General features: G+C 47.8%; 1 protein-coding gene across 3 annotated transcripts in view; it reads left to right on the top strand.

Moving 5' to 3' along the window:
• Positions 1 to 6,709: 6,709 nt before the first annotated feature.
• Positions 6,710 to 17,871, top strand: part of POLD3 (DNA polymerase delta 3, accessory subunit) — a 30,092-nt gene continuing 18,930 nt past the window's right edge. For 2 of the 3 annotated variants that reach the window (XM_040700493.2, NM_001006284.3), the window contains exons 1-5: positions 6,710 to 6,786; positions 9,383 to 9,438; positions 11,270 to 11,372; positions 13,479 to 13,518; positions 15,234 to 15,366. In XM_040700493.2, the coding sequence (XP_040556427.1) occupies positions 6,727 to 6,786; positions 9,383 to 9,438; positions 11,270 to 11,372; positions 13,479 to 13,518; positions 15,234 to 15,366 (392 nt within the window). In that variant the 5' untranslated portion in view covers positions 6,710 to 6,726. Of the gene's footprint in view, positions 6,787 to 9,382; positions 9,439 to 11,269; positions 11,373 to 13,478; positions 13,519 to 15,233; positions 15,367 to 17,871 lie in introns of those variants that run through there. The other variant, XM_015280969.4, reaches the window with a different exon arrangement.

Here is a 17,871-nt window from a genome sequence, read left to right on the forward strand (position 1 = left end):
CTGCACATAGCAGGGGGTTGGAACTGGATGAGCATTGTGGGCCTTTTCAACCCAGGCCGTTCTATGATTCTATGATCATCTCTGGGCAACCTGTCCCGGAGCCCCACGAGTCTTCAGCTCGTTCCACTCCAGGAACCATTGCAGTGGGTGTTTTCAGAAGTGCGGTGGGATGAAGGAGAATGGCCCTACCTCACCTACAGTTTGCACAAGCTGACGTGCAATGCAGCTCAGCTCTTTCTATTCCCAGCAAAAGCAGCAGAGCCTGAACATGTGCAGCTGCAGAGCTTCCAGCAAGCGTGGTGTGCAGCTGTCTCCTGCTGACCGAGGGAGGGAACTGCGTGAGATGAGGTTATGTGGCAGCAAATCTGACTGCAAAAAAAACAACAACAACAAAAAGAATTAAAGGCCCTGACTGGTGATGAGTTTATTAAGCACCCTATGGAAAGAGTGGTGGATATCATTTGTCCCAATTAAAGAAAAAACATGGATTTTTCTCAAACCATTTTGTCTATAGCCAGGTGAGCTGAAGGAAAAGGAAAATCTATGGAAAGAAATCTGAAGAGTGAAGCTGCTAATTTCAAATTTGCTGCTTTGGCAGTAAATGGAAGTAGTGATGCTACAGATACGGCTCAACAGAGTTTCCAGAGAGATGTCCCCATCCTTGGGGACATTTGAGGTGAGGCTGGACAGGACTCCAAGCACCTGACGGAGCTGTGGGTGTCCCTGTGCACTGCAGGGAGTGGGACCCGATGGCCTCCAAGGGTCCCTTCCAACTCAAAGCACTCCATGATTCAATTTGCTGTGTTTATTAGTAGTACTGATAACAAATGAATGTCACTGAAGGAATGGCTTCTTTGGTGTCACTGAAGGACACAACTCCGTCTCTTGATTTGTATGAAGCAGTTAAAATTACAATAAAGCAGTTTTCTTTAACCTTTGTCAACGTATCTGGTATATCCCATATCTGATGGCACCCCAGCAATTTTTGGTAAAAAGAGGAACTTATAAAATTAATAGAAGGTGAGTTGATAGAAGATGATGCAAATTCTGCCAGCAGCTCATGTTTGATGAAGTAGCACTGCATCAAGAACATATGTATGCACAAAAGCTTGAAAAATGGATAATGTCATGCAAATCATCATCAAAGCTTTGAATCTCATAACATCAAGGGACCAAATCTTGGCCAGTTCCAGGAGTCACAATTCCAGGGGGACATCATTTGCTTTTCTGAAGTCAGGTGGGTCATTCATGGTGAAGCACTAGAAAGAAGTTTTCATTTACAGAATGACATCAAGTCGCTGATGGGATCAAAAGGAAGATTGGTCCCAAAACTTGAAGATGAAAACGGCTCACAGAGGTGGACTGGGCTGCTTGTTTGAATGAATTAAACACACATCCTCGAGATGAAAATCAGCTTACTGGGGCTGTGTGTCAAACCATAACAATGTTCAAAATGAAACTTAAATTATGGCAAGCTGAAGGTATGGCAAATAATTTTATGCATGTTGAGACATTGGATAAACACAGTCATCATAGAATCATAGAATGGCCTGGGTTGAAAAGGCCCACAATGCTCATCCAGTTCCAACCCCCTGCTATGTGCAGGGTCACCAACCAGCAGCCCAGGCTGCCCAGAGCCACATCCAGCCTGGCCTTGAATGCCTCCAGGGATTGGGCATCCAGTCTTGTGAGCAGTGAAAAATAAGCAGCCTTGCTTGAATTTCCAAACAGAATGCATAGAGTTGCAGTCGGACAATCCACACAAGGAAAACATGGATCACGTCTCTACCAGACTTTTAAAAGACCTATCCTACCAGAGAAGAATATCCCACTCAACGTGGCCCAGCCAAGCCAACAGCTGGACATCCACAGGGTATATAACACAGGAGGAGGGAAGGAGCTTTCTGGCCCTGGACAAAGAACACTGAACTGAGTTTGCTCCCCATATCCCTTTCCTAGGATGCAGGAGGAGTGCACCATGCTGGATTTGGGAAGATGTTTTCTTATTCTGTTCCATCAGTAGTTTTTTCTCAGAAGATTTGCATTATTTTGCAGCTGTTGCTCCTGTTTGTCTTCTTTAATAGCACACCTGCTGGGGAAAATGATCTGCAGAGCTGCTAGAAAACACGCTGCTCTGCCGCAGCTCCTCCTGTGCCCATCCTCCTATTGAGTAAATGTCAGATACTGCATGCTGAGGCACGCTAATTGCCTTGAAATAAATGACATCAAGAGCAGAAGTCCATTAGGGATCCATTCTATCCATCTCCTCAGGCAACAGCCCTGAGAACAGACTGAGAATGAGATGTGGATATCACTCAAAAGCCTGAAATCAGAAATGCCAGCTACCAGTTTGACTCAAATTGGGAAATTCTCATGATGGTTTTGAAGCCATTCGTGTCAGTCATCTTTCTTGAGATGTGACAACTTGTGCTTTTTTGGGTGATGCTGTGTGGAGCCAGGAGTTGGACTCGATGATCCTGATCAAGATATTCATGATTCTACTTGGTAGGAGACATTATATTCTTCTTGCTGATATATTCCCAGATGCTTTTTTCTACAGTGCTTAAACCTTATGTTTTTATTTCTTTAGAAGAGACTTTTCCAACAAAAGTACAAGAAATCCTGGCACAAAAGACAGTACAAGTTACAAAAGTCAAAGAAATCTGTTTGTATGAGTGGTGCAATATCTCTCTCCATGAAGACATCATACCATGATGCACCATCAAACATGTGAGTGGGAACCAGCACCTCCAATGTAGGTGTCCCACAGATGCTGGGTGTCTAAAACTTGGTCTCTGGTGGAGATAACAGTCATCTGACTGACAAAGACAGACAGCAGTCACATTACACTGATTGTCAGAGGGGAGATGTGTTCCTGTTCTTTTATTCTTCATCCACCCAAAACTTATTTTAGTAATTTCTTAGATGCCTATCCCTTGTTGGTATTGCTGCCTCGCTTTTTGGAGCATCAAGATTTTTTTAGCTGTGCTTATGTATTTCATATGATGAAGAAGGAGGCTGAAGGTCTGACTCATCCGTTGTGCAGGATTCCTAGCAACAAGGCCCTTTTAATTCTACCTTGTTATTTTTAATTCATGTTGGGGTAAGAAAAGAGGAGCGTCAAACTCTGTATCTCCTTATGTGTCTGTCTGACAAGTGTTATTCATAGAATCAGAACAGCTTGGGTTGGAAGGCACCCCAAAGATCCTCCAGTTCCAACCCCCTGCTGCGGGCAGGGATGCCAACCACTAAATCAGGCATGAGATCAGGTTGTCCAGGGCCCCGTCCAACCTGGCCTTGAGCACCTCCAGGGATGGAGCACCCACACCTCTCTGGGCACCCTGTGCCAGCACTTCACCACCCTCTCAGTGAAAATGTTCCCCCTGACATCTAAATCTCCCATCTTTTATTTTGAAACTCTTCCCCCTTGTACTGTTGCTATCTGCTCGTGTAAGAAGTTGATTTCCCCCCTTTCCACATCCTTATCTCTAAATTGGTGTGATACATATTCAAGGGCTGGATAATTCAGAGGATAAGAAATTGGTTGGATGGCCACAACCAGGGGGTTGTGGTCAGTGGCTCTATGTCCAGGTGGAGGCCAGTGATGAGTGCTGTTCCCCAGGGATCCGTCTTGAGACCGATGTTCTTCAGCATCTTTATCAATGACATCGATGATGTAATCGAGTGCACCCTCAGCAGTTTGCTGATGACACCAAGCTGGGTGGTACAGCTGACAGAATAGAAGGATGGGATGCCATCTAGAGGGACCTGGACACACTCAAAAAGTGGGCACACAAGCATCTAATGAGGTTCAACAAGGCCAAGTGCAAGGTGTTGGGTCAGGACAATCCCAGATATGCGTACAGACAGGAGAAGAACTCCCTCAGAGCAGCCCTGCAGAGAAGGACTTGGGGTTCTGGTAGATGAAAAACTTATTCTGTAACTGAAATCTTCAGACGGGATGTTCCTCCTCAACACTGGACCTTCAGGAGCCTCTGATCGAAGTGCCTTGATAAGCTCCAAAAGGAAAAGGGTGCCTGCACATGGATGAGTTTTGGACAGATTCACTTAACAGCGCTTTGACACTCAGATCTGGAGACACCTGAGGCCAGGCTGGACGGGCTCTGAGCACTGATGGAGCTGTGGGTGTCCCTGCTCATTGAGAGTGGAACCAGATGGTCTTTAGAGGTCCCTTCCAAACTCAAGCCATTCTGTGGTTCTATGATTCAATCTCTGTCTTTGCTCACCATTCGGCACTGCTGTTCACTCCAATTCCCCCTCATATGATATTAATTAGAACACCAACAGAACTCCTTTCACTCAAACTCCTCATTCAGCCACTTGTCAGCCATCATATTTAATACATTTCCAGAGGCTTTGCCCATTCCTTTTTTTTTTTTTCTTTTTTTTTTTTTCTTTTGGAAAGCTTTTGTGAACCAACCATTATGATGAGTCCTCGGGCTGGGTTCGTTCCTGCTGGTGCTGGGGAAGTTTTGGCTGCGGGCAGCCGTAAGTATGAGACATTTTGTTACAAACAAGCAGTGTCTGAAAGAGTCTTTTATAATGCCTTGAGGAAATAAAGAAGTCTGACAGTCAGGATACCTAGGCTTTGCACCTGGGAGCATTGAAAGATTCTTGGACAAACCACATAACCTCTCCATGGCTCGTCATCGTTTTGAAACGGGGTTCAAACGCATCGACTTCTTGGAAGAGGAACTTGGGTTCAACTTATGTTTGTCAGAGGGCATTGCAATCCAGTACAAAAGAGCATGATCAGATCTTCTAATGGAATACTCCCAAAGTATTTTCAGATCCAATTAGCATCGATACGCCCTGCCTTAAGCAAGTGCAAATGGAGATGTCTGAAATCTGAGACAGTTGCACTTGATTCATTATCTGAGCACTGAGGAAAAACAGACCCCGTGGGTGAACACCAAGAGAGATGTCCTGGAAAGGGTCACAGAAGTGCCCCCTGGAAATGCTTCAAAAACCTTCAGTTATGCAAGAGCAATCCCAGAGACCTTCATCATCTGTCAGTTTGCTGCATTACAGTGAGACTGTTTTTCCCATTTGCTCTTCTTTCATATGAATTTTGTGTGCTTCACCTGTGAAAGATCATCACCATCGGGGCAAGGAGATGAGGTACGCTGTAGTCTTTAGCCCCTTGTTCAAAGTCCGTGGGCTGTCCTGTAGTGACTGCTGCCCTAGTAGGGCACCCAGCTCTGCTTCAGTGGGTGAAGAGACGTGGGAAGGATCCCCCAGCTCCCATGCCAGCCAGTCCTTATGCTCTTCCCAAGACCAGTGTAGCGTTCAGTGGGTTGATGATGCCTCTTCCAAGTGTTCTTATTCTGGCTTTTTTATTAAAACATAAAAAGAATCATAGAATCATAGAATCGCTAAGGTTGGAAAAGACCCACAGGATCATCCAGTCCAACCATTCGCCCTTCACCAATGGTTCTCGCTAAACCATGTCCCTCAGCACAACATCCAAATGCTCTTTGAACACCACCAGGGTCGGTGACTCCACCACCTCTCTGGGCAGCCCATTCCAGTGCCTGACCACCCTTTCAGAGAAGTAGTATTTCCTAACGTCCAGCCTGAATCTTCCCTGACGCAGCTTGAAGCCATTCCCTCTCATCCTATCACTAGTCACCCGAGAGAAGAGGCTGCCCCCCAGCTCACTGCAACCTCCCTTCAGGTAGTTATGGAGAGCAATAGGGTCTCCCCTGAGCCTCCTCTTCTCCAGACTGAACAATCCCAGCTCCTTCAGCCACTCCTCATAAGGCCTGTGCTGCAGACCCCTCACCAGCTTTGTTGCCCTCCTCTGGACACGCTCCAGGGCCTCGATGTCTTTCTTACAGTGAGGGGCCCAAAACTGGACACAGTACTCGAGGTGCGGCCTCACCAGTGCTGAGTACAGGGGATAATTACTTCCCTGTTCCTGCTGGCCACACTATTTCTGATATAAGCCAGGATGCCATTGGCCTTCTTGGCCACCTGGGCACACTGCTGGCTCATGTTCAGTCTAGCGTCAATCAACACCCCCAGCTCCATTTCCTCTGCACAGTCTTCCAGCCACTCTGCCCCAAGCCTGTAGCGTTGCCTGGGGTTATTGCGGCCAAAGTGCAGGACCCGGCATTTCGTCTTGTTGAATCCCATCCCAAAGAGTGAGAAGGAAGGACAGAGAGGATAAATGCATTCTCCAAAAACACCAGGACCTTGGGCACCCGAAGGGAGACCACTCCTCAGTGCTACACCAAGTGTCATCATCTCTCCTTTCAAACCCTCTGAGACAACCTCCCTCCCCCTCCGTTTCAGCTCTCGGTACCAATAAACGAACACGTTAAAGTTACAGGTCACGTGTACCCAGATTTCACCGGACCGCCGCCGCTTACGGAGCTGAGCTGATATGACCCTGCCAGGACCTGAGGGGAGGGTTCGAGGTCGCGGGGCGGGGCCAGCAGGCCGGAAGGCGGGGTAATCAGAGGGGAGGGGCGGGGCCATCAGACCGGAAGGCGGGGCCATCAGACCGGAAGGAGGGGCTCGCGGACCGGAAGGCGGGGCCAGCTCAGATTCCGCGAAGTGCCGCCGCCATCTTTTTGTCCCCGCGCGGCTCCCGTCGCGCCCTTTCCGTTGCTATGGCGGCGGCGCGGTGGCCTCGGCACTGAGGTGCGCGGGAACTCTGTGGGGCCCTTCCCGCCCCTGGCCCGGCCCCATCCGGCCGCCATGGAGGACGAGCTGTACCTCGAGAACATCGATGAGTTCGTCACCGACCAGAACCGCATTGTGAGTGTCGGCGGAGCGGGGAGGCCGAGCCGGGGGTGCCGGGGAGGAGAAGGCCACATTGGGGTCTCCCCGCCCCTCCATACCTCCCTTCAGTACCACTTCACGGGGGAGCGGTGTCCGTGTGTCCCTCAGGGGGTGGGTTTGGGCCCCGAACGCTGCGGGCTGGCGGCTGTGGGGGCTGCAGGGCCAGGCCTGGGCTGGCAGCTGCTGAAGGGCCCCCCTTTTTTCTCACTACAAGCAGCCCCAGCCCAGCTTGTTTCGGAAAGCATCGGCCCAGAGAGCAGCTGCGTCCCGTTGGCGGTTGGGAGGTGAGGCGGGAGCGGGGTTCCGTGCTCACCTGCACTCTGGGACACGCATGGGCGGCCTTTGGGTAGGGACAGGAACCGTGAGGGCCTCCCGTCCCCCCCCAGCTGGTGCCCCCCTGTCCCGGTGCTGCTGAATCAGAGCTGCTCACCACACAGACTGAATATTGCTTGTGAATATGACTGTGGGGTGTGAGGGTGTGGCTGCTCCCATGTTTTCCAGCGCGGAGGTGATGAGGGATGTCGCTCAAATTGGACCAAAAATGCCTTTCTTTTTGTCAGGATTTTCCTCCATTGTGCCGCTGAAGAGAATTGATTGTGGTATTGTTTATACTACAGAATGGTTTGGGCTGGAAGGGACCTTAAAGCCTCCCACAGCCGCACCCCCCTCCTTGGGCAGTGACACCTCCCACAGCCCAGGTGACTACAGCCCTATCATGGCCTTGGGCACTGCCAGGAATGGCCACCCACAGCTCTCTGGGCAGCAGTGCCAGGGCCTCAGCACTCTCTTAGAGAAAAATTCCCCCCAGCATCTAATTTAAAGCCATCCCCCTTTGTCCTGTCACTGTCTGCCCATGCCAGAAGTCAATCCCCTTTGTGCTTATAAGCTCCTCTCAAATACCAGAAGGTTGTAATAAGGTCTCCACTCAGCCTTCTCTGGGCTGTACATCCCCATCTCCCTCAGCCTGTCTTCATAAGGCAGGTGCTGTATACTTGTGGCCCTCCTCCGGACCCATTCCAAAAGCTCCTTGTCTTTTCTGAGGTGGGGGGGGAAGTGGCTCTCCCAAAATTCCATATGCTCCCTGAGAGCTGAGCCCACGCTGTAGTGACAGCAGTATTTTACCTCAAGGCATAAAATTCAGATGTGAATGAAACAGCGTTTTTCCATGAAATGTTGAGGCAATCACAGAATGGTTTGAGTTGGAAAGGGGCATTAAAAACCATCCGGTCCCACTCCCTGGTGTGCACAGGGACACCCACAGCTCCATCAGGAGCTCAGAGCCCTGTCCAGCCTGACTTTGAATGGGGCATCCCCCACCTCTCTGGGCAACCTGTGCCAGTGCTTCACCACCCTTATTGTAAAAAACCTTTTGTCTTCCATTCAGTTTAAGTTTCTCATCTTATAGTTTGAAATCATTTCCCCCTCTCCTATCACAACAGGTCCTGCTAATGAGTCTGTCCCCTTCTTTCTTACAGCCATTTTAGACATTGGAAGATCATTCTCAGTTCTCCCCAGAGCCTTCTCTTCCCCAGGCTGTGCAGTCCCTGCCCTCTCAGCCTGTAGTCCGGGCCACTGTTTGGGCTACTACTTGATCAGACAAAAGTAAAGTTACTATCAATCATCAGTAGCATCTTGAAGCCCTGTTACTTTGTATGAAGATTGGGATACACAGTAATCACGTGCCTGTCTTTCTTTCTGTGCACAATCTTTGTTTTGAAACCGAGCTGGTGAAATCAGTGCAGCTCTTGGGCCACGAAAGGAGTTGTATTAAGGTGAAGTGCCTGTGTCATTAGCATTTATTTCCATAACCTGCTAGATTAATGACGATTTAACTGTTGTGTTTGAGGCAGGAGAGGCCCTAGCCTGAGATGTTAAAAAAGGCAGAGTTGGAGGTATAGGGATGTGACTCATCCTAACGGTACAGTTACATGCCTGTCATCTCCTGAGACCTGGCACACGGTGCTGTTGGACTGCTGATGCACCCAGAGATCCACCTGTTCCTTCTGACAGCATCATCTGATCAATCCTCAGTAAACGGGAGAGCCGTGGATGCTTCTCACAGCCAAAGATTGTGCTGTTTCTGTTGTGAAGCTGAGCACTGTGGGCATTTTCATAGAGTCACCCGGGTTGGAAAAGACTTCTCAGATCCCCAAGCCCAACCTCGCCCCACCCCCACCATGCTCACTGCCCACATCCCTGAGTGCTTCATCCCCATGGTTCTGGAACACCTCCAGGGATGGTGACTCCACCACTTCTCTAGGTGGTTATTTTGCTTAATAACCAACGTTTTGAATGGCTTCAGTTATGCAGTGGCATTTCCAAAGGGCATTCATGCAAACACGCCTTTTGGGGTCAGAAATCTTTTCATATCTTGAGGGTTGAATCCCTTCAGTGTGGCACAGTGTTGAAGGTGGGTAGGTGTCGATGTGCTCTCACTTCTGCCAGGTTTTCCTGTGTTGTTTCTTTTTGGGGGAGGGGGTACTAAAGTGTTTGACTTCCCCATGAGAGGATGTGTGGTTTAACAGTCTGAGGTTTTCTTAAACTTACTGTGTTTTTTTTTAATCCTTTACAGGTGACATACAAATGGCTGAGCTATACTTTAGGAGTCCACGTCAACCAGGCTAAACAGTAAGTATCAACACATCCTGCAGGCCTCTGCTTTTGTGGCAGAGGATTGCTAATTACTGTTCTCTGGTTGTGGTTAACATAGTAAAATGCTCCCTCTGGAGATATGTAAAAATTCAGCATGCTGTCTCAGGTGTGGTTGGTTATGTTATTTAACACACCTTCACCCAGAGGGTGGTGACACACTGAACAGGTTGCCCAAGGAGGCTGTGGATGCCCCATCCCTGCAGGCATTCAAGGCCAGGCTGGATGTGGCTCTGGGCAGCCTGGTCTGCTGGTTGGTGACCCTGCACATAGCAGGGGGTTGGAACTGGATGAGCATTGTGGTCCTTTCCAACCCAGGCCATTCTATGATTCACCACTCCTCCCTTGGGCAAGTCTTGCCTTGACTTGGATGGGAGTCATGCTTTCAATCAAGCAGTGCTTAATGCTCCATTATAAGCATGAATACTTGGGCCAGAATAGATGTTTTAGCACTGTTATTACTCCAAGAATGTGTGTAGCTCCTTTCATCCTGAAGCACAGCTGAGTGTTTTCTGCATTTGCTGCCAGCCCCACCAACAGAGCAGTGCCTCTGTGGGACTGCATTGCACATCCCAGGTCAGGACACACATATCCACAGGTATTGCTGGGAGCAGAGTCAGGAAAAAGGAAAAAAGCCCTGGTGGTAACTGCAGCTCATGTGTGCAGCTAATGCTCATCCACTCTGGTTGCCTTGCAGCACAGTGCACACCTTGCTATGAATACCTGCTTATCTGGCTCCTTGGGGTTATGAGTATGAGCTCTCAAGGATTCTGAGGTTGTTTATACACAGCAAGGTGAAGTTAAGCATAAGATTATGTAAGCGTGTCCGTTCCCATGTTGTAAATACTTTCTGTCCTTGTTCCCAGCTGTAGCTGGGGCCTGAAGACACGTTTGCTGTGTACTGAGCCCATCTTCACCTGTCCTGTCCAAAGTACTCAAATATCAGCATGGGCATCTAATGTAATGAAAAGATTGATCTCTTTGCTCTGGGTACATTTGAGCAATTCAGTGATGAGTGTTTCAGTGACGGTGTAGACCTGACTGGAGAGCTTTGCTGGGAACACTTCTGGTCATGCAGTAAACTAGAAAGAGCCAGAGAACTTACTGCCATGGAGGAGATGGCCCAGGTGATGTGGAAACACCTTCTCCTTCCTTTGAGAGCAACATGGAAGTGGAGAACTCACTACAACTTTGTGCTTAAAGCTCTCCAAGAAACTTGAAAAGCACCTAATAGCAGCAGTGAAGTGTTTGAGTGTGTTATGCCAGTGTGGTCATTGCAGTGTTCAAGTATCTATGTCATATATTGTACCTGGGTTGCTCACCATAAATCAGTGGCATAGGCAGAGGCTGCAAACTCAATCCTTGTCTCTCTGTAGTCACAGTTTCCTTATGTTTCTGATCACAGTGTCAGTGGTTGTAGCTGGGACTGTACATATGCACCTGGCAGTGTCCTCGTGTGCAAAATCACCAGTTCCTTGGTCAGGAGTTTCATCACTCTGGGTAGGAACAGCATTTCTCAAGGGGGAAACTTTAGAACAAGCAGCCCAGGGGGTCTGAAACAATCTGCAGCCAGCTGTTCAAGCACTGAGAGCTTGAGTTCGTTTCTCCTTTGGTTAATGTTGGGCTGTGAGATCCTCTGTGGCAGAGGAGGAAGGCAAATCAACAAGTTTAAATTAATCCCAGTGTTGATGTAAAAGTGTTTCTAGATCAGACAGATCAGACAGGCTTTGCTCTTTTGATGCAAGCTGCACAGGAGGGGTGCTGTGTGCTCTTTGCTTTCTGGGTGATTAACACTGGTTTCTTTGTGCAGGATGCTGTATGATTATGTGGAGAGGAAACGAAAGGAGAACTCAGGAGCTCAGCTTCACGTCACCTACCTGGTAGCAGGAAACCTCATCCAGAATGGACACACAGTGAGTCTTCTTTCTCCAGGGTTTCTATAAACTGTTCTTGTCTTCTCTCTTCTTTTGTAACCTTTGGATCAGAAGCTCAACTTGTTCTGTTTGTTCCAGCACCAAGCACAGCATGCTGGGTCTTCTGTACCTGTACATTTATTTAGGGTTAGAGTTATCTCTCAATCTTATCATTACTTTTGGACAGCAAATTTTATTTAAAAAATAAAAATAGCCTGGAGGGGCCGTTGTGAGAGCAGCTGATGTGTTCTCCAGGATCTGCTGTGGAATAGAAGTGTGTGGGGTAGCATTGGAGAGAGCTTGGAATTCACTTCCAATTGCCTTGTAGGTAATGTATTAAGTGTATTAACTACTACATGAATACATTAACTGTGTCTTTCTTTTTACTGCTTGTCAGGTTTTCAAAAATGCCATCTAAAAGTTCAGATAGGTACCTCAGGGTTATTGAAAGAAAAGAAGCAAATTGGTCACCTGTTCCCCTTTGCTCCCAGAAGAGTTGAATGGGCCACACACTGAAAGCCTTTGATACACCACTAGGTGTCTATTCTTATCTTTTGGATACTCAAAGGTTTTTCTGAAATACAATCCCTGGTCTTCATTTAGACCTGGTCTTCACCTATAACCTGAGTTTAATGGGTTTTCATAGGATCACAGAATGGTTTGGGTTGGAAGGGACCTTTAAGATCACCTATTTCCAACCCCCTGCTGTAGGCAGGGATACCTTCCCCTCAACCAGGTTGCTCACAGTTCCATCCATTTCTCTGGTTCCTTTTGAAAATAACAAAGCAGCAGCTCTTGGCTCCCTAGAATTGGCAAGAAGTTTATCCACACATCATTTTAAATACATCAGGGCAAATTTAAAGATCATGCAAGTAAGTGAATTCTGGCATAGGGTACAGAGGATATAGGTAGATATATGTTTAACTCAGTAGTATTTTTAAAACAAGAAAGATCTACAAAGGTACATAAATATTATTTTCCCCTTCCCTAATTTTTTTTTAAATATCTTGGTTTTGAGCACTGCCATCCCAGTGGTTGCTGAGAGATGATGTGCAGCCACAGTGGGTCATTGGGGCAGAGATGAATGGCACACAGGAAGTGCTGGTTGCTCCCCAGACTGAATGCCTGAGAGGGCAGGACAGGAGCTCACACCTGGAGAACACTTCCAGAAGACATGCAGGCATCAGAGCAGCTTATCAGAGCAGATAGGCGGTATCTGGCACAACCACTGGGAGGGAATGGATGGGAGTGCTTCAGGTCCTGTGCCTGCTGGTGAGCCTGCACTCCTGCCTGCTGTCAGTAGGTGTAGCCACGAGGCTGTAGATTCAGCTGCAGGGATACAGCCACAAATCTGTCACAAACATTTCTCACTGTAAGCACTGCACGCTGTTTGCTTACAGCCCCAGTGTGGCACAGAGACTCTCAATCTTTCTTTACCTTTTCAGGTTAGTTACACTTCCTTGCCTCTTGTTCATTTTCTGGATAGTGTGTGGTATATGCCAAACACAAAAGTAATGGATGGATGTTGTCCAGCCTGTCTGTTTGGATACTAACTGCAGCCTGTTGAATGTCATAGAGCAGGTGTGATACTTGAAGCCTGGAAAGAACACATGCTGTAGAGTGCATTTCTGGAAGCATTCATTTCTGGCTGTTAAATTAATGCTTAATTTCTCATTGTGGCTTGCTTCTCTGGTGCCATATCTTTGCTAAATGTTGCTACTTTGAGTTTGCAGGCAATGTAAAGATACATGGGTCGGCGTATCAGCTTTGCAGCAGTTGGTCATCAGCTGCATTGCTTTGCTTTTCTCAGCTGTGCTGCATTGTTTTGTTCACATCTCTTCTGTATCTCATCTCCTGATGTCAGGAATGGAGGACTGAACATTTATTCTGAGCTCTGAAACAGTGAATGAGGAAAATAGGGATCTGTGGCTTTAGAAATCAGTGGCCGATGACCGTTTAAAGGTAGTGGCAGAGTTCTGGGCAGCTGCAAAGCAGCACCTCTAACCCACAGACTTTCTCATTCAGCAGATAAACGAAGATATTGGTCTTATAGAAAACAAATCTTTTGAAACCTTAAGATTCCAATTTGTTTTTGTTTTTTTACAGTGCCACAAGGTTGCAGTAGTGAGAGAGGATAAGCTGGAAGGTAAGCGATCGTGGGATGATGAATCATAGAATCATAGAAAGGCCTGGGTTGAAAAGGACCACAATGCTCATCCAGTTCCAACCCCCTGCTGTGTGCAGGGTTACCAACCAGCAGCCCAGGCTGCCCAGAGCCACATCCAGCCTGGCCTTGAATGCCTGCAGGGATGGGACATCCAGAGCCTCCTTGGGCAGCCTGTTCCAGAATGCTTTTTTGCTTTGAAAGAACAGCAAAGTGAGCAGAGCACAGCACTTGCCATCTGCACATTAGGTGCCCAGTCAGGCTGTGTGGAGTTCAGGTGTGTACTTCTTGTACCAGTTTGTTTCTCAGAATTTCGACCATCTGAGCCAACGTCTTGGTAACTTTGCAGCCTTGGGACTGAGGTCTGATTTCCCTGCTGCACATTTTAGTTAACAGGGACTCTTTTCTGTCTGTTTCCACATCTGATCCTGCTAATGGGCTCTGAGCTGTAACAACAGAAACACAACTGCAGGCTCCATGTCACTTTCAAGAAACATCTTTGGCGTTTGAGAACAAACTGTGGTGTTTGTGACCTTTACCATCAGTATTAATGGCCTAACGTGTGTTATTTTTCTTTGAAATGTGAAGTGGATTACTAGTGAAGTTGTCTTCATCAGGGTATTGTCAAGCAGTGCAACTACTATCTGTCAGGTCTGTTGAATTATGCATGTTGCATAGTGCTGGGGAGGGCAGAGCTGTTTGTGTTTTTTGTATTCAAAGCCAGCCAAAGGTCTGACTTACATTTGGAAGAGGCTGAGCTTTGTGATGGGAGCAGGGCTGCTCAGTCTAGGACTGGCCCCAAGAAATGATTACTGTGTGTATTTTTGCAGTGCCTCGAAGCTCCGTCTCAAACCAGGGCAGTGTGGAAAGAGCAGTATAAGCAGAGAACAAAGAATTGCTTAAAATAAAGAAGAAAGCAGCTCTGGTCTCAAGGCTACAGTCTAAATAGAGTCAAAGAGACAAAACACTGATTTCAGTGGATTACTGGAGGAAACCCTGCAATGTTAGTTGGTACCATTAATGGCAGGGAGCAGTTGAGCAGCGTAGAGGTATCACCATCTGTTCTCTTGCTGAACTTTAGGTGGTCGTGCAGATGTTCTGGATCCCAGATGCTGGGTATTCTGAAGGCAAACACTGAGATTTGTCTGAAGATGTGGAGCTCTTGGAGTGCGTCCAGAGGAGGGCCACTAAGATGGTCAGAGGACTGGAGCATCTCTCCTATAAAGGAAGGCTGAGGGAACTGGGCTTGTTCAGCTTGAAGAAGAGAAGGCTGTGGGGAGACCTCATTGTGGCCTTCCAGTACTTGAAGGGAGCGTAGAAACAGGAGGGGGAACAGCTGTTTACGAGGGTGGATAGTGATAGGACAAGGGGGAATGGTTTTAAACTGAGACAGGGGAGGTTTAGGTTGGATATGAGGAGGAAGTTTTTTGCCCAGAGAGTGGTGATGCACTGAACAGGTTGCCCAAGGAGGCTGTGGATGCCCCATCCCTGCAGGCATTCAAGGCCAGGCTGGATGTGGCTCTGGGCAGCCTGGGCTGCTGGTTGGAGACCCTGCACATAGCAGGGGGTTGGAACTGGATGAGCACTGTGGTCCTTTGCAACCCAGGCCGTTCTATCATTCTATGAATTCAGTTAGAGCTGTCATCTGGTTCTTTAAAGGCTGTGCTAATGGAGGCCTCTTCTTTCTCCCCACCCAGCAATGAAGTCTAAACTGGCCACGGTTACCAGCGTGCACGTCTACAGCATTCAGAAAGCCCTGCTCAAAGACAGTGGGCCGCTCTACAACACAGACTACGATATCATCAAAGCCAACCTGCACAACTGCAGCAAGTGAGTTGGTGTTCCTTCTTATGCTGTGTGATTTGAGACCGAAGAGGTGTTGTTACACAGTGCACTTCAGCAGAAGGCAGTGGTTACCAAATATGCCTGGATTTTTAGAAAGCTAGAGAAGAGCCATGCCAAACCAGTCCCCAGACAGCACGTTGTAGGATTGCTTTATAAATGGAGCTATTTCCAGCTTACAGTTGCTTCATTTACTCTGTTATTCCAGCAGAGTTCCAGTACCTTTCTTGTCAGATGGCTAGAAACATTTTTCTCATTTCCTGGCCACACTTAATCATCCCCAATTTTATCCAGTTCTCTGTCACACAGGAAGGGTAAATTGAAACAGTACAAAAGCACGAGTGATGTGTTCAGCAAAGCAGTAACCTGAGCTTGCCTTCTGTTTTGTGGGACTGTGCCTTTGCTCTTTGGTCTCTTCCACCTCTCTGAAGAGGGCCCAGAGGGCTCCAGAGGAGGGCCACTAAGATGGTCAGAGGGCTGGAGCACCTTTTATGAAGAAATGTTGAGGGAACTGGGATTGTTTAGCTTGGAGAAGAGAAGGCTCCAGGGAGACCTCACTGTGGCTTTCCAGTACATGAAGGGAGCATATAAACAGGAGGGGGAATGGCTGTTTACGAGGGTGGATGGTGATAGGACAAGGGGGAATGGTTTTAAACTGAGACAGGGGAGGTTTAGGTTGGATATGAGGAGGAAGTTTTTTGCCCAGAGGGTGGTGACGCACTGAACAGGTTGCCCAAGGAGGTCCCCCCTGCTATGTGCAGGGTCGCCAACCAGCAGACCAGGCTGCCCAGAGCCACATCCAGCCTGGCCTTGAATGCCTGCAGAGATGGGGCATCCACAGCCTCCTTGGGCAACCTGTTCAGTGCATCACCACCCTCTGGGGGAAAAATAACATCTTAGAAACTGCGTTTGAGATGTGAATGTCAGTGCAACAGGAAACAATGGAAAGCCCAGCTTCAGGGAAGAGGTATGGCGTTCTGGCTGCAGTCACCTTGTTGTGCTGTGTTTACTGTAGGGTAGCCCTACATGGAGGTACCTGTGTCTTAGAGGTGCTTGCCTTTTGGATTTGTGCACCCAGAAGATTTAGGCAATGCAGGTTCTGAAAACCACTTTCTGCTGCCTACGTTTAGTTCTCCTCCTGGCTTTGGAGCAGAAATTCCCAAACAAACAGAGAAAAATGCAGCTTCTTCATCTGTGGCCTGGCTGAAAGAAATCAAACCAGCCCTGTTCCCTCTCCTTTGGACTTGTCCACTACATGAGCAGTCTGTTACAGCTGGGACGAGATCCCCACAGTCCCTGTGAGCACAGAGCTCTGACTATGTGCATGTTTATAGCAAACAGAACCCACTGGCTTCTCAGTCCATATATCTCATAAGCTCTGGGGCCAGAATCTATATTCTCCTCTGTGTTTGTATAGGACCTCTTATGCTGCTAAGGCAGTGGAGGTGACTTGGTGCCCTCATGTGAATAGCTGGATTTAATGCATGTTGCTAATGTCAGCTTTCCAAGCGGAAGCAGCTCCTTGCTTGCAGAGCATAGTCCAAACATTGCTTGTTTTTTCAGTGATTATTGAGTGAATTTTGGATGGAGCCCACGAGCTATAGTCACACTGCAGCATTAAGGCGAGGTAACTTCCCAGAGGTGCGTGAGGTTGAGATGTACTTTGCTGCACACTCAATACAACCATTGATGATCATGTGTCATTTGTAATATAGTGAGTTCTGGTGTTGCTCATGGGTGTGTATGGAGTAGCAGTGAGCTGAAAAGAGGCTGAAAGTAGAAAGGAAAGGGGGAATATTTTCCCTCAATGTCTTCTTTCCTTCCTTTAAAGGTTTGGATGTCAAGAGATGGCTGCTGCAGCCTCGAAGTGCCATAGAGATACTTGCTAATACATTTCAGTTTGTGATGGGAGTCGAAGTGGACTGCTAATGCTGAGGCAATTAATTGGCAGAAAACTGCTTTCTTTCTTATGCAAATAAAAACACGCTGTGTAATTCCATGGGTTGGAAGGCGTGAGCCTGTGCTCTTTTGTGGCATTGCTGTAGGAAATCTGGAAAGCCTCGCCTGTGATTTGCACAGTGGGGAGCAGAACTGGGTTATTTTTGGGTACAGCTATTCCTGACTGTCAGTGACTTGTGTTGTAACTGTGAGCACGTCGTTTAATTCTTGTATCTCAGCCTCTCTCAGACAATCACGTTTCAGACTGCTGCAAGCTGAGATGCATCTCTGTCTACAAAAGACTGCATGGAAATGCCTTTATATAGTGAAGTCCCTGGATGTCTTCGGAGCCACCTCAGCACTTTGGTTGCAGTTGTGATCTCCCTACCTGCTTGCTGCAGCTGTAGTGGACTCTGTCAAAGCATCTTGAAGTTGTAAACATTTCAGCTCATCAGACAGCAAAACTATGTCTGCAGCAAGCCTGAGGGAGCTTAACCAGTTTAGGAATAAAATGCAGTTGACTCCATCCCCACCCTGGGTGTGGAGATGGGCTCC

This window comes from Gallus gallus, chromosome 1, assembly GCF_016699485.2.
Source record: "Gallus gallus isolate bGalGal1 chromosome 1, bGalGal1.mat.broiler.GRCg7b, whole genome shotgun sequence".
Taxonomy (NCBI): domain Eukaryota; kingdom Metazoa; phylum Chordata; class Aves; order Galliformes; family Phasianidae; genus Gallus; species Gallus gallus.